Below are 15,578 nucleotides of genomic sequence, written 5' to 3' on the forward strand. Positions count from 1 at the left end.
TCCTGGAGGCTGGCTCCATAAAGCATTCTAGATGCGTGTCTGCTCCCAGACTAAAAGAGGTGCACTGAACTCCTTTACTTCATCTCATTCTTACTTTCCATTGGGTAATCTCTGAATTAATAAAACTGGAACAAAAGAAAACCTCACAAATGCACTGGCAGAAAAAACCTTGATAAATGTTTAAATTATTCAAAATCCAATATTTCAGAATGCATAACACAATAAAAAGAGTATGACTACCCCATACAAAAGACTGCTAGGATAAATGGTCTTGCATTGAACAGATTTCCACTGTATGAAATAACAAATGGCTGAATTATCTGAACAAAAAAACCCTCTGTGAATCTTCCTTTAAACTGGTTATTCCGTAGGAATATATAAATCTTCTTAGGCAGGGCACTCTGCCATCTGTTTGCTGTTGGTTATTTTTGCAGCTCTGGGGGCCAACGGAAAAGGGGAAAAAATTACTTCTGCTAATAGCAAAACAAAATTTATAGCACAGTTTCAATGCTCAGAAGTAATTTTATTTCAGCAAGCCAGACAAAACACATAACTACACAAACAGAACATAATATTACCTGGGACAGCTCTGGTGGGGGAAAAGCAAGCTATTATCTAATGGTCTTTTCAACAGCTTGTCCCTCTTCATCAGATGGTGCAGTGTGCTGTCTGGACTAACCAATGGCTTCCAAAAAAGCCTTTTTTTTTTTTTTTTTTTTACTCTTACTGATTAGAAGCTTCCTTTCTGTTTCTTCTGCTCACTAAAACAGTAAGATAATATTTTTGAAATACAAGACACTGCTAAGTGTCTCAGGAGTTCCTATGTAGAGGAAAGAAACTCTCTGGACATACTAGACGCTAGCATCTCACAGTGGCCATTTTCTTCTCAAGAAGCAGAAACACATAAAATTGACAGGAAGGAAACACAGGGGAAGAGGCAAAGGATGAAGAAATTAAACAGGCTAAGAAGAGTAGAGAAAAAGATACCAACAAACAGGTTCTTGGTAAGACACAATTCAGGTAGTAAGGCATTTCTAAAGAAATAGACAAAAGTAAAAACAAAAACAACCAAGAAACAACATCATATTACCTTAGCACAACCTATTCAGCTTTCACAAAAACTTTAAAAACCCCAACATTTCAAAAAAGGATAATGTAATCAGTAAAGCAGGCACAGAAACTCCATGACTGGAATAAGTATTTGGGAGGATCCACTTCAAGGTCATTGAAACTTCATCCAAACACACCCCAATCAAAGAATTGATCTTTACTGAAGTATTATCTTGATGGAGGATAATTGTTAGGAGTTCAAGATGAATACGGACCATAAAGCATATTTGTGCAGAACTACATTCACTTGCCTTCAAAGTCATACACAAAGCTGCAAGCAATTCTAAACTCATAAGTCATGATATGAAAGATAAATCCAATCGCTACATTGAATATGCTTTTGTTTTTGCAAAAGGAAGTTATAATTAAATTTTATATAATGATATTTAAAGACGTAAATGAGGAAAACCCTATATGAATTTTGTAAACAGTGAATATGGTCTATGTTTTCTGAACAGAGTAATTATGTTAAGTGCTCAACTTTCAGCATCTTCAAGTCAGAGCAGGTGCACATCTCTTTTTTTTAAATTACTACCACATTAAATATCTGAAATTGCAACCTTAGGAAGTAAGACACTGAAAAGCAATAGCAGCCTCTTAGATGAGGTTATTCTCCTTCCCTCTCTTGCAGTCACATACACAGAAATATACATATACTTGCTGGTCAACACCTACATCAAACTGAGTCCGAGTGTTGCTGGAACTGTTCAAAACACTCTACTCATCTATGTGCTGTGCAAAAGGACTTAATGAAAAATGTATGAGTTACACTTTTACAAAAAAAAAAAAAAAGTGAGCACCTTAGCTTAGTTTTGAATCACTCCAAACCACCCGAGAGGGGTGAATTAAATGAAGAAGGTTGTTCCTCTGCCACCAGTCCAGGGCTGATGCTGCTAAGACAATTTATGGAGGAAGGTCACTGCTGAAAGTTACTCACCATTACCTGTTGAACTGTTCACCATGTTAGGTGCCATGCTGTAAGGAGGAGCCTGCGGGTTCATCAAGCCAGAGCTGTTGTTCATCGGCTGAGTGTAGGGGGAGCTGGATCCCATAATACCACTCTGATTCATGGCAGGAAAATTGCCTTGCCTAGGAGAAGAAAGCACACATACAATGTCTCATTACGTACCTCATTGCTGAAGATGCTGTGGTTTGTCACAGAGTACAGCTCCTATTGTTTGCAAATAGCTAAGGAGAAAGCACGCAATTAATTCACTTTACCAATATAGGGAGCTTTGAATTAGTCTTGAACAAGTTAGATATATCTGAGACAGAACTGGAGTGAAGACTATTCAAGAGAGGTATACAGTGTCTTTATATGCCACTACCAATCAGCAGAAAAATACAACTCAGATTATTTACCTATAGTAGACAGCAATGTGATTAGGAGTCAAAATTAGAACCTAGCATTGGCATGAAAAAAAAATCCAGTGAATTGCCATTTGACCATGTAATAGCAATCTTTACCTGTCATAGCTTAACAAACAGTGAAATGACCAGAAGAAAAATGGGTACCACAGACTCAGTTTCTGATTTCTATATCTGTTGTTATTGCACTGAACACAGTGTTCATTTGTACATGCCATCTATGTCCAATCTTTCATACTACACTTTGTTGAAACAATAAACCTCAGTAGAACTATTTTGCTTTTGAATATTAACCACATATTTGTATAATGCTTTTATAACTGAGACTTACATTTATCTGAAAAACTGGTGTAAATTAAGCCCTTACATAATTCTCCACATGTTCAGATCTTCAGACTAAATATTTTTAAGGACTAAAAATTATATCCTTTTAAGTTCTTAAAAGTATCTAAGTATGCTTGGTACTTGATTTATCAAATTCTATAGATTAACTGAGGCACAAGGAAGAAAATAGTCCAATCCAAGTAAGCTGAAAAGCCCAATGTAATGCAGGATTCAACTTAAAAAATAACCTTTTATTCTTTTAATCCATCAAACAATTATCTACCTTTTCTTAGTATAGCTGAAGGCAGCACATATTACAATATTTATAGGGGTAAGGCTCATACATATAAAATCATATATATAAATAAAACCCCATGCAAAAATATACTTACTTGTATATTCATAGACTACACAGGAAATCCAAAACTCAGACCTATTTCTTCAGTGTACCCCCTGTAAATTTATGCTGTTTTTCTAAATAAAAGAAACGAGAAAGCAACCACCCCTTTACATAGCTTTAGTACCTGTCAGCTTTTATTTCCTTACAAAAAACGAAGCATTTAATGCTATTCTACGGGCAGGGAAAGCTGCATGTCCTGATAGCAAGATAGAAGTTTTGGTATAAATTCTACTTTTAATTACTATTCAGTATTCAAACAAAAAAGACAACACCTAAACCAAGAACCCTCAGTAACTTCAGTGGCTTTTTGTCTTCTTGAAACTCATAGCAGATTCTTAATGCAATCGGTAGGAATAGATTTCTTTTTTAGGAGGTACAGGAGAAAGACCATTAAAGCACTATTTGGCCTAATTTTTCTTGACACATTGTGAATTTCTTCAGAGGAAAAGAGAACGTGTTATCTAAATAAAGCATCTTTTTCCAAGTCAGTTTTGTCCTTTGCTCTCTGAAGACAAACTTTTCTCACTCTTGCAAAGAGGCAAAGGCTTTCTTTTGATATGAAGGAGACAACTGCCATACAATGTCATTTCCCTGATGAAGCTTGCAAGGAGAAGTGGAGGGAAAAGATTTAAAATGCATGGTGGTGCAATGCTCCAAGGGAAAATTACAAAGGGAAAGGAGAAGAGCAGAACCATTTGGCAACAACTTTAAAAGATTTCAGTCATACAATCAAGCTTTTCTTATGTAAATACTGTATCTCAAACATCCCCACCCCCCTTTTTTAGCTGAAAATTGCTGTATTTCAACAAATGCAGTTAACTGAAAAATTCTTTCTATGCTGGATAAGCAAGATCCTTTCTGTTACTGGATAAAGTTACTAGCGAAGATGAAAAAATGTGCAAGTTTACTTTTACACTTTAAAATAGAAGTAATAGATTTTGAGATGTTCTTTTATGGAGTAAGGCTAGGATTCTGGAAAAGGCAAGTCTCTACAGGTATCTATCTCTTCGATATCCTTCTTTTGCTTTAAAAATACACAGGAGATACACACCTTGCAGGTAAGCAGAAATCGGTCCTTGCCTACTAATATTTCAATACTATTACTTTCTATAGCATGCATATCTTCTAAGCTGTGGGGTTGTTTGTTGTCTTAAATTGAGGTACAACCTATTTCATGTTACCTAGTATGGACATCAATCTCAACTGTAGCTCACAAAAGCATACTGCTGTACAACAGCTTTAAATCAAAAAGTAGGAAACTGTTTCCAGTTTAGACAGAAAGCAGAAATTAAATAAAAAGAATACACTAGCTTCAGCCAGGACAGCAAGAAAACAACTGAAGTCTAAAAAAATTGCTTCTGTACCCAGAAGGACCTGAATGGTAGAACCTAATTCTGAAATTTCATCTGGCAAGGCAATAACTATTCCTTTCATCCTCCCATGTAACGCCACACTTGGAACGGACACAGCTCTCCATCTCTGGAAAGAGGCCAGCAAGTGAAAAGACTCAGCACCATCCCTGGCAGGACTTTGTCCTTCCCCAGCCCCCTATCAAAGCACTGCCCTCAGTACGCATGAGCAAATTCAGTAACGCTGAAAGGACATCCTGTAAGAGTAAACGTTATTTTATCCTGAGACTGGGTGCAGTGAGCAGTACAGAGCTCCTCCACATATTATTTTGCTCTATGATGGCTTGGAATGGAAAGTTTCTTTAGGGAGAAATAATCAGGTATTACTTCGGCCTTTAATTCTCACTCCACAGTGGGCGTCCTTTGAGTAAAGACTGCCGACTGTGACAAATTGTGCTGCATCAGTGCTATAATATGAAGTGGAGTCCATTAAGAACTGAGCTGAGATCACCAAACTCATTTTGATTAACCTCCAGGTCACTAAACACTTATAAATATGTTACACAGCAGCTGCTAAACATATTTATATATGCTTAAGGTCACAGCATCATCTGTTGGTTGTTGGACTTAAGTCAAAAATCTTATGTTTCCTTCTGTGCTGCTTTTAGTAAAGGCATATCCAACATACTGTTTAAGAAGTAGATATCTCAAAGCATAGTACTAGACTCTTTCCTACATCTCCCAATTCTCTCCTCCATTCTTCTGTATCACTAAATAAAAATCAAGTATTTTAAAAACAGTCTGGTGTACACGTAGTGACATCTAATGGCAAAAATTCAACTGACCGGCTATGAATTCTACAGCAGAACAAATGCAGTTAAGTATACAATTTTACAATATTTGCCACACAAACACAAAGGGCTGGGTTGCTTAGGGATGATGTAATTAGGAATAATAGGAAGAAATTAAGAAAAGAAGCACTTATGTTGAATATAATGAAAAGATGCCTTCACAGTGTGATGCAGTTACCCACCAAGGGAATGAAGGAAACTCCAGTACTCGACACTTCTACACACAGGCAACACATTACGAAATGTACTGGTTAGAGAAATCCTGCATTGCATATGAACTAGACAACTAGAAGACAATATTGTGATCTCAGATTATGTATTTTTCCCCATTTAGAGGAAAAAGCAGCCAAGTCAATACAAAGTTAGGATTATGCTATCAATTTAAACACAATATCTAAGCCTACACATTCCTTTTTTCTGCTCTACTGCTACAAGTAGATTTTCAAGAATTCAGCAAATGGAAGAGATTAAAAGTGGGAATGGGGGAATCTACTTGCTTTCTGTGGTTTATTTACTCTGTTGACAATTTAGCAAGGCACAGCACTTGCATAATACCAGAGCCAGATGTTACGCTTGAGGAAAGGGCTGCCACCTCAGGGGATCTAGGCAGGCTGGAGGAATGTGCTGACAGGAACCTTATGAAATTCAACAGGGACAAGTGCAAGGTCCTGCACCTGGGAAGGATGAGCCCTTTGCAGTGGTGCCAGCTGGGACTTGACCACAGGGAAGAAGCTTTGCGGAAAAGTCCCTAGGCGTCTTTGCAGACAGAGCTGAGCGTGAGCCAGCAGACTGCCCTGGTAGAGGTGCAGAGCTGGGAGATGTAAGCAACTGGTCATCCCTTCCTTCCTCAGCACTCATTAGCCTCTATCTAGAGTATCCTGTCCGGTTTTAGATCCTCCAGTAAAGAAAAGATGATGATAAACCGGAGTAAGTTTAGCAGAGGACCCCTTAGATGGTCAGGGCTTGAGCACTCATCCTGGAGGGGCTGAAGCAGGACTGTTCAGCTTGGGGCAGAAAGAGCTGTCAACAGGAGCCTACAGCAGTCCCCTAGCATCTAAAATGTAGTTAGTAAGAAGACGAAGCTGGGCTTTTCACAGTGCGGCACAGTGGGAGGACTAGGCACACTGGGCAAGAGTTAAAACACTTCAAGTTCAGACTGGATGCAAGGAAAACATTTTCCCCATGAAAACAGTCAGAAATTAGATCTAGTGGCCCAGAGGGATTGGGAAATCTCTTTCCTTGGAAGTTTTGAAGACCCAACAGGATAAATCCATGAGCTCTAAGCTGTGCCTGATGAGAAAAAGGTTGGACTACAGACCTCTTGAGGTTCCTTCCAGCTTGAATGATCCTATGATCCTAGCCTGTCAGCTTCATTGTGCTGCTGATAGCCTGGTGTACTACTGGGTCCAAAATACAACCGATCAAATTCAAAACATTTCCTTTTAAGAAGGTCCTGTTCTGCTCTTTTGTTTTCCTTCATTTGCAATCTACCCAAAGCTTAATCTGTACTTAATTCTCTTTTCTCTGCAAACAAGTAGCATCAGATCTAATTGTGTCTTCTGAGCTAACGCAGAAGTCTGTGTTTTTAAAAAGAGATGTCATGCAAGATCTGGTCATCGTTAAAAAGCCAAACAAAGAAATTGTAAGGAAGAACAGCAGTGACAATACAAAGGAGCACATGAGTGATCACAGCTGCCGAGCAATGTCTCTTATACGGAGATGTCTTTCTTTCACTGGACCTGAAATCCACAGTACCTTCACGTGTTGTCTCCGACTGCTACACAGCAGTCACTCTACAAGCTCTTGCACTTCATAGTTGCTGATATATGACTTAGTACCTTCTCAGTGTTGACACCTGATGCAAGATTTTTACTGTCATCTTCCTCTCTCCTTATTGAACAGATATGAATTAACTACAAAATTGAGTTTAGAGGTAGGTGTGGTTTAGCTGTGGACAGTAACAGAAGTGCATTATGTTTCTCAGCAGGACAAGAAATTAAGACACAACTTCTCATATGGAAATATGTCAAAGCTTAGGTTTTGGCTGTGTGCAGAGGGATCAAGTTCTAGAACTTTCTGTGGATTTCCTAAGAGTCATCTGACATTTTGTGCTTTCCTCTCAATCTGCAACACTGGAGTAAAGCCCTTCCTGCTACCAGAAAAAACAATCCAGCTTCTATAATGAGCCCTGTGGCAGCTTGAGCACAGCAAGCAAGTCCAGCATGGAAACACGTAGGAAACAGAAGGGTTCAGAGGTAGAGAGTCTAGAAGGGATGGAGGTGAGGAGAGTTTGGGTCAGAAAAGATGGAAATGAAGGAGACAGTAGACGGAAATTAAGAATTAAAAATGGTTGGGAGCATCCTCATTAGGTGCCAAAGGTTTTTACACACAGGAGGATGATGGGTGCTCAGGAGAAGGGAGATGAAACAGAGATGGGGGAGGAAGAGGGAGGAACATACAGAATACTGCTACTCCCAGGGTAAACACAGGTTTAGGTCCCTCTAGCACAAGTGGAACCTCTCAGCCAGATATGCCTGAAGGAAGGAAGGGATACACAGGGAAGCTTCAAAGCAGGGTGCTACAAGAGATGTGCCTTCCCACAGCTCCTCAGCTCGTGCACCCTGCCATGAGGTAGGGCCAGGCTCTGAGGCAGCCACTCTGGCCAAAAGCTGGGTGAGTCCCAGTCCAACAGCGTGGCACAGTGGGGCAATGCTGAAGGAGCTACAAGGATGAGAGCTGTGATGGGGCACACAGCCCAGGCAGGTAAGAGGTGGCATTGAGTTACACTGTGCATATCCTAGTGGTCACAAACTTGCATCAGTTGTTAGTTAGGCACTTCTGCACTGTGCTTCTCAACACTTGCCACAGTACTCATGTAATGTAGGGATTTCTCCCAGTTATCCTGCCCTAGGCACTGGATCTGAAAAATTATCCTGTTACTGTGACCTGGCCACCTGAGCAATTGGCTGGTGAAAAAAAATGGCCCACAAGTTTGCCATTTCTGCTCCAGATCTTTAACCTACATCAGTTTTGCAGCAAATGCACTGCAGCACCTCAGGGGAGTAATTTGTGTAAACATTTTAAAAGGAACATTTTTTCTTTTAATGCTGACACACTGCTAAGGTGGCTACTTGATTACAAACTGTGAAAATGACTGAGTTAGGCTGCACTCACAAATCACAGTGTACTGACCAAATTGCCCTGTGCTTATCTGTGCCAGGTCTGCAGCATGACAATATTTCCTCTCTCTTTTAAATGTCAAAGTATGATTTGGGTGGTTGTTATTTAAACACACTGACCTGCACAATAACCAGAAGTACTTTATTTAAATCTATCTTGAGCTGGGACTAGCCTTAAGCGCTTATAATCTGTCACACTTTGACACCAAATGGGTTATTATAATGAGAGTAATTCAGAAGTGAGACCTGTGAATGCTTTCTCCCTGGAGAATTTACACATAAACATGTGCAGGCAGATACATATGCTCTTTTGTTATAGATTTTCCTTCTTGCTACATTATGGGCTCCCTTGGAGAAATGAAACCATTTCTGTCATCAGGGGATATGGGAGAACTGAAGGAGGAAGAATAGAGCAAGGGAAAATAAACCGCAACATTGCTTACTTTGCTGGAAGTTCACTGGCGCATCAGCTCTGTTAGCAAAGGCCAAGATACACAAAACTTGAATATTGGCTTCAGCAGCTCTAAAATGGCATTGAAGGCAGTTCCCATGTGAATAAACCAAACAAATTTAGGATCATTACATGTTAAAGTGAAGTATCCTCTTCTAGTTAGCTGTTACTATCAGTGTACTAGCCTGGACTTACATGTTCTCTCCTCTGTTCAGTGGGGAAGCTTGCCAATCAAAATAACATTTTAGAAAAGCAACCATAAAAGCTGGTGACATGAAAGGTGTTAGGTCTGCCACAAGATTTTTTCTGGATTTCGGGGTAAAAGGAAAAAGAAAATTTTACAGTTGTGCATGTGTATGTGCATGAAAAGGGGAAGCCAAAGCTCTGAAATCCACTGACATTGACAAAGCACTGGGAAACATAAATGAAAAAGCATCCAGATTTGTTCTGAGGTGTGTGTGTGTGTATGTATGTCTGCTGACATCAGGCACACAGAACCAACGCAAAACTGTTCTTCTCAACAACCAAACCTAACTGGCAATGCTAAAATAGGAATAATTTTCTAGCATCATAATTATGTGATAGTGCAAAACGCCTTGTAATCCACTGCAGTCTGAGTACACTGCCTGTTTTCTTCGTCTGGCTGATCTAAAGATTATTGTGCAAGACACTTTTTGAAAGAATAACAGAAATAGCCTTTCTACATATATTATTTTTCCTCTGATTACACAAATACTTGCGCCTTTAGCATCATTACCATTACTTAGACTTTGCTAATAAACAACCGAGGGAGGAGAAACTTAAAAATTAGTTGTTCCTACCACACTGATTCGATGCTGAACCGCTAAGAAAAGCAGTCACTAAAACTTATTGTTTGTTTACAAACTATTGTCATCACATTAACCCTTTTTCCAGTGAAAACATCTGCCCAATGGGCTACCTACTTGCTAGTCATTTAAAGCCCAACAAAATACAGGAATGCCACACCACATCAAACACGGGAAGAGCAACATAAGAGGCACACGTAATTCACGAGTAATGATGCTAATAACAACACAACTACATAACATTTGCACAGCTGAATGCATGTTGAGATCAGAATAAATCTCCCTATCCCATTTTACAGAGAACAAAAACTGAGGAAGAGATCCAAGATTAATAATGGTCTAAAATATGGCCAGAAGAATAATAAAGTGGTTGAATACAGTGAGAAAAATATAGCATAAGCCTGCAAAAAAAAAAATCCTTAACTTCATTTGATCCTAATGACAGAAAGGTGTGTGACTGAAAAACATTTAGCGATAGTGAAAAAGGGTTTTCTTTTTGCTTGTTTGTCTGTTTTTTTATGTTGAAACTATTTGATTTTGTTTTTATAAAGTTCCTTTTGTGTTAATAAGGTGTTTATGGTCTGAATTTCGTGGTGACCACAGTGTTTGGTCATCGGTTTTCAAACCCACAGGGAATCCCTGAAATGCCCTTACTGAATAGCATTCTTAGAAGTGCAGTGACACCTCCATATTTTTATCTATTTGTGTAAGACCAAACTAAGCTCTTAATACTCAGTGCAACGTGTACTGGACAAATACAATTTATCTCATGCTGTGTGACAGAAAACACAGAACTACTGAAAAGTAGGCCAAGTCAAATGGCTTGTAATCCCATCGAAGTTCTGCTCCTGGCGACATCTGCCTACCTTCCTGACAAGGTGGGTTTATACAGCAGCTCTAACAGCAACTGCTCGCACAACTGTCCCCATCAGACTTGATATCTGAACACTGTGGAGATACAATTCTTAGCCCAAATGGAGTGTGTGATGGGTAGAAGAGGACTGCTGTAATCTGCCCAGGAAGCAGAGCATGCATGAACTGGGTTTATAGGGAAAAAAGGAAAATTGCCCTGTATGCCATGACAGAGTCAATTTGAACCAGAATGCCAAGAAGGGTGATTTAGCCTGGTGTGACTCGATATCAAAATGGGAATGACTCATATGACTCTCACTATGCACCTTCTATTTTTGTGCATGTTTATAAATAGCTGTATTAAAAAGTCGGAAGGCCCCATGAACTCTCTCCCAGAAAGATTACTTGAAATTGGGTAAGAGTCTGTTCCCAGCACATGAACAGCCAGAAGGTCACCAAAGCGTGGTGCTAAAAAGCTACAGGAAATCAAGGACACACTGTCTGTTTCACTGACCCAATTTCCTGTGGTGGGACACTGCTTTGGGAGAGGCTCAACCCCCGAGCTCCCTTCTCTTCTACCTGGGGATGCTGCCTCTCACCCCCTCCTTACCATATTCAGTCATGTCCTCACACTGCTTTTGAGCACCACTGCAACTCCATAGAGCTCACTGTGCTGGCAACGAACTGAAAATCTAATAAAATCCTGCCCGTTTCATGCCAGCTCTTCAGTGTATCTTTTCATAGTAAAATGTCATCTGGTTGACAGCAGTACCCTGAGAACAACTGTGCATGTGCAGCAGCATGGCAAGGAAGTTCTCCAAAGGGATTTCCCAACAGGCACATTTTTATATACCTATCTTTGCCCAATGGCCTGGAGCAGTTATGTGTTTATTGATACTATTACCACCACTATTACCATCAGTCTCAGCTCTTTGGCACACTGAACAGTTTCACAAGAGCAATGTGGTGCATATGTCACCACAGTTTCAGCTGGCTCTTCACCTTTGGCTCAGAAGGTACCTGAAACCGGTTGTGACAACTGCAACAGGTATTTAATGTGATTGCCACTCGACACTTAAAGCCACTTTTAATGCCATCATTAAAAAAAAATCTCATTGCTATTATGCTATTTAATATGATTCTTACAAGGTTACTTATATGTCCAGCTAGAACTGATGCTTCCATCTGAACTCATCAATATAGTGAAGGGCTCTTCCCACTCATATTTTCCCAGGTAGCATTGCTAAAAAAAAAAAGTTTATTTTTCTCTCAAATACCACCACTGTAAAACAACCTAAAACCTTAAAAGCCCTTTAAAACCTGAAACCTTCCTACCATTTTTTATGTCTCTCCCTGTCACAAAAATCTTAAGCTGTTCAATCAGTCTTGTACTTGCACAGTGTATGTGCCAAATCACAAAGAGCAGTCATAGAATTAGCTTTCTTCATGAGTCCCATTAAAAAGATGGTTATTCCACTGTTTTGTTTTGCCTTTCTTTCTTTTCCCCCCCTCAATGAGTTCTGTGACTTAAACTAGATCTTCTGAGAGACAGTATGAAAATTCAGTTACCTCATCTGAAACGTTTCTTGTCATCCAAGAAAGATTACTCAATCTAAGATCTTCCCTTATTCTTTAACTTTATACAATAACAATTAATGAAGTACTGCATTCTTAATGTCCTAAAGATCACATTTTAAAGTACAGAATCTCTATGTAACATCCAACCCTGAGGCAGAATGTTAATAAACTACACAGAATCCTACACTGCAATTTTGTTTCAAAATAATTAGTATTTCTACGGAGGGCAATGACTCTCCTAAACAACCAAATCGAGCCAAAAATAATCTTGACACAATAATAATCAAATTAGAAGTGTCTCTGAGGTGAGTGAAAATTCTCATGCATGACTAAAAACCACCCTTCCTTCCCAACACACTCTTGCTTTCACAATTTGAGAATGGTTACTCTCTGAAGGAGGAAAGGAGTAGACTCTTGAGGTCTGTGGTTAATCTCTAAAGGCATGTACAGCATACAGCAGTCTACTTGATTGATGAGTAACCAAAAAAGAAAAAAATGCCTCCCCAAATCACTGGTTGCCTGAAAGAGCTCTGCAGCATAGTGACAACCAGGGCTCCAAAATGATGGATTTACCTTTTAGTAAAACAAAATTCCAGATAAAAATATATTTCTTTTAGTCTCCCACAAGAAATGGGTTTGGTTAGCTCAGCATGTAGTTTCTTCCAATCCTTACATGATTTTATCAGCAATTTTGAGCTGATCCATAAAATGCATCTCCATTTAAATAAAATAATCACAAAAGATTTCTAGCTTTTCCCTTACTATAATAAAAACATATAAGCTGAGCTGTACTTACCCCCTCCTAACACATTGTAGAAAAAAGCCATACATGGTTGTGCTTTGAAAAGCAAACCATGAGGAAAGGAAACGCCCTTTCAAAAAAAGAAATAATAAAAAAATCAGCTTGATACAAATGACTGTTTCTCATGAAGAGGGAAGATGCACGGGTCCTTTAAAAAAGAAATATGACAATACTGGTTAATAGCTTCCTTAGAAATTACAGTTACAGTAAGCATCAGTATTTGGACTTTCTAACCCCTCAAATCACACAGAAACCTGGTGTGGAGAGAAAATATTCCAGCCAGATTCAGGTGGAGCAAGCACGGTAGCTCTTTGGGCTTCACAGAGACATTCTGCAGTCATTTAGGCCAAGAAGCAATGCCACTTCACTGTGCTAAAACTACGTGGACTTTATTTTGGAAGCCAAGCGTGGTTTCATGGACTGAAACAAACTGCCTGGATATTCAAACGGCACTAATCAAAAGCAAAGTGGCACTCATTGTAGCATGATCCGTCAGGATCCCTAAAGAAAATCTGTGAATGTTTGGAGGAGTTCAGCAGACCCCTCTGACTAGACAGCTTGAGACTGGAGAACTGTGAATGGCCTGAATTTGAACAGGAGTAACTCCTTCCATGTGACTGAACTTTAAATAAAAGACCCGGCAAAAAGAGCCTTTCTGCTAGGGGCTTATTTCAAAGGCCACAGATAACATACGGCACTGGCTCCAATTATGGCTACCAGTCCTATCTTAGTCTAGTTTACTTTGGGGATTTCACAGCTGGCAGCCTTTCATCTAGAAGTAGCCTGGTTTGAATAAGCAAAGAAACTTGAATGAGTACTTAACCTTCCTGCACTCCACTGAACTTCCCAGCAGAGAAGAACAGCACCTCCGAGCTTAAGGGGAAAAGGGAAAACAATGGAAAATATATACTCTGACTAGGGATTACCGACGCTAAATTTTACTGGAGCATTCAAAACTTCCTGCTACAAAACTGCAGCTTTCAAAATCACAATTAGAATTTTAAACCCAAGTTTCAAGATGAAAAGGGCCAGATTGGAAAGTACTACATAGAAACTGACAGGTTCTACAATGTAAAACACCTAAAAAAGTTCTCTGGGTTTTATTTATATTATTATTCTTTTTAAAAAATTTATTCCCTATTTCCGCCTTGTTCTTTTTCCTTTTGACATTTTAATGCATCATGTCCATTACAATATTTCCTCACCAGTACCTTCTAGTCCATCAGCAGTGCTGCATTACCCTGCTGTTGGAGAAAATAATACGGAAAAAGTGCTTTGCTGGCACCAGCAACACAGAATATGAATTATACATACATAGCAGGAGAGAAATGCTAATGGAAGGTTAGTCTGCCAGTATGTGTGCAAGGGTGTATGCGCATGTAGACACACACACATACTAGAGAAGACATCTAGAATGCACTTTTTAAACTAATTTACACTAATTGTGTTTCTCTGTCCAACAGAAATTCTCTAATATCAGTGCAGTTTTTCTAGATCAGTTTTACGACTGATTAAGAACTTACATAAATTCTTCTGACCACACTACAATAAGGCTGCAGTATCTAACCAGTTGGTAAGCAGTTTAGAACAGAACCATATCCTAGAATGCCTAAAATTATGGCAAAGCAATGCAATATCACACATTACTGTAGAGACTGAACACCACTTCTCAGGTGTCATGGGGATCAGCAGACAATAATGTAAATATCCACCTTAATTTAGCAACCCAATGGGAAGGTTTTAAAATGGCCAGTGGTTGCAAATAGCTAAGCTGGTTCCCAATTCCTCAGTTTAATACACTACTACGTCTAATCATCTCCTCTAAAATCAGCGACACTGAATTCTAAATTCATTCAATCTATAAAAAAAATTGCTTTAATTTACAAAATTGCAACACGCAATCCTGAGAATCATGTTAAGGTACACTGAGGTTAAAGAGACTGCCTTCAAAGATAGGACTGCTTCTCATGTATGCACATCGAAACTCATTTTATTGTCATTAGTTCAGGTATTGATAACTGCAGTTGCACCAGCAAAAAGCTCATTTCAGCATCCAGTTGGATGCGCATTTTACAGCCAGCTAGCACTGAATTACATCTTCTAAGGCCACACTGCTAATAGTATACAAGACAGCTATTTTGCAACTATGTCTTTACCTCTCCATATACTACAGTCACACTTCCAAATGCTAAGAAGACATACTCAGAACGACACTGCTAGCATGAGAGATGCTGAAAATGATGGTGACAAGCATCTAGCTCTGAAAACATCTGTTGACTTCAGGTGTCAATAATCAATTTTCAAAAGTCTGTACTGGGCATTTGCTATAGGAAACAAAAGCTCACAGACAGTGCACACATAGTCCTTGAAAAGCTTCACGCTGAGCATCCACAAAGTGAGAAACTTAAAATTGGCTGGTACTAAAAGATACTGGCTAAATTTGCTGCCTTTGACATCAACAGAGAAAAACACTATCTCATTTGCTTA

The 15,578-nt window shown here is 39.2% G+C and overlaps 1 protein-coding gene across 8 annotated transcripts in view; it reads right to left on the bottom strand.

Annotated features, from left to right (window-relative positions):
- The window catches only part of ARID1B (AT-rich interaction domain 1B), a 323,386-nt gene that overhangs the window by 39,472 nt on the left and 268,336 nt on the right, over positions 1 to 15,578 (bottom strand). For 4 of the 8 annotated variants that reach the window (XM_051801539.1, XM_051801536.1, XM_051801538.1 and 1 more), the window contains one exon: positions 2,054 to 2,199. In XM_051801539.1, coding sequence (XP_051657499.1) covers positions 2,054 to 2,199 — 146 coding nt within the window. Of the gene's footprint in view, positions 1 to 2,047; positions 2,200 to 15,578 lie in introns of all 8 variants that reach the window. The other 4 variants (XM_051801535.1, XM_051801537.1, XM_051801532.1 and 1 more) reach the window with 1 other exon arrangement.

Source organism: Manacus candei, unplaced genomic scaffold, assembly GCF_025592945.1.
Source record: "Manacus candei isolate 608988 ecotype Guabito, Panama unplaced genomic scaffold, ASM2559294v1 h1tg000052l, whole genome shotgun sequence".
NCBI classification, from domain to species: domain Eukaryota; kingdom Metazoa; phylum Chordata; class Aves; order Passeriformes; family Pipridae; genus Manacus; species Manacus candei.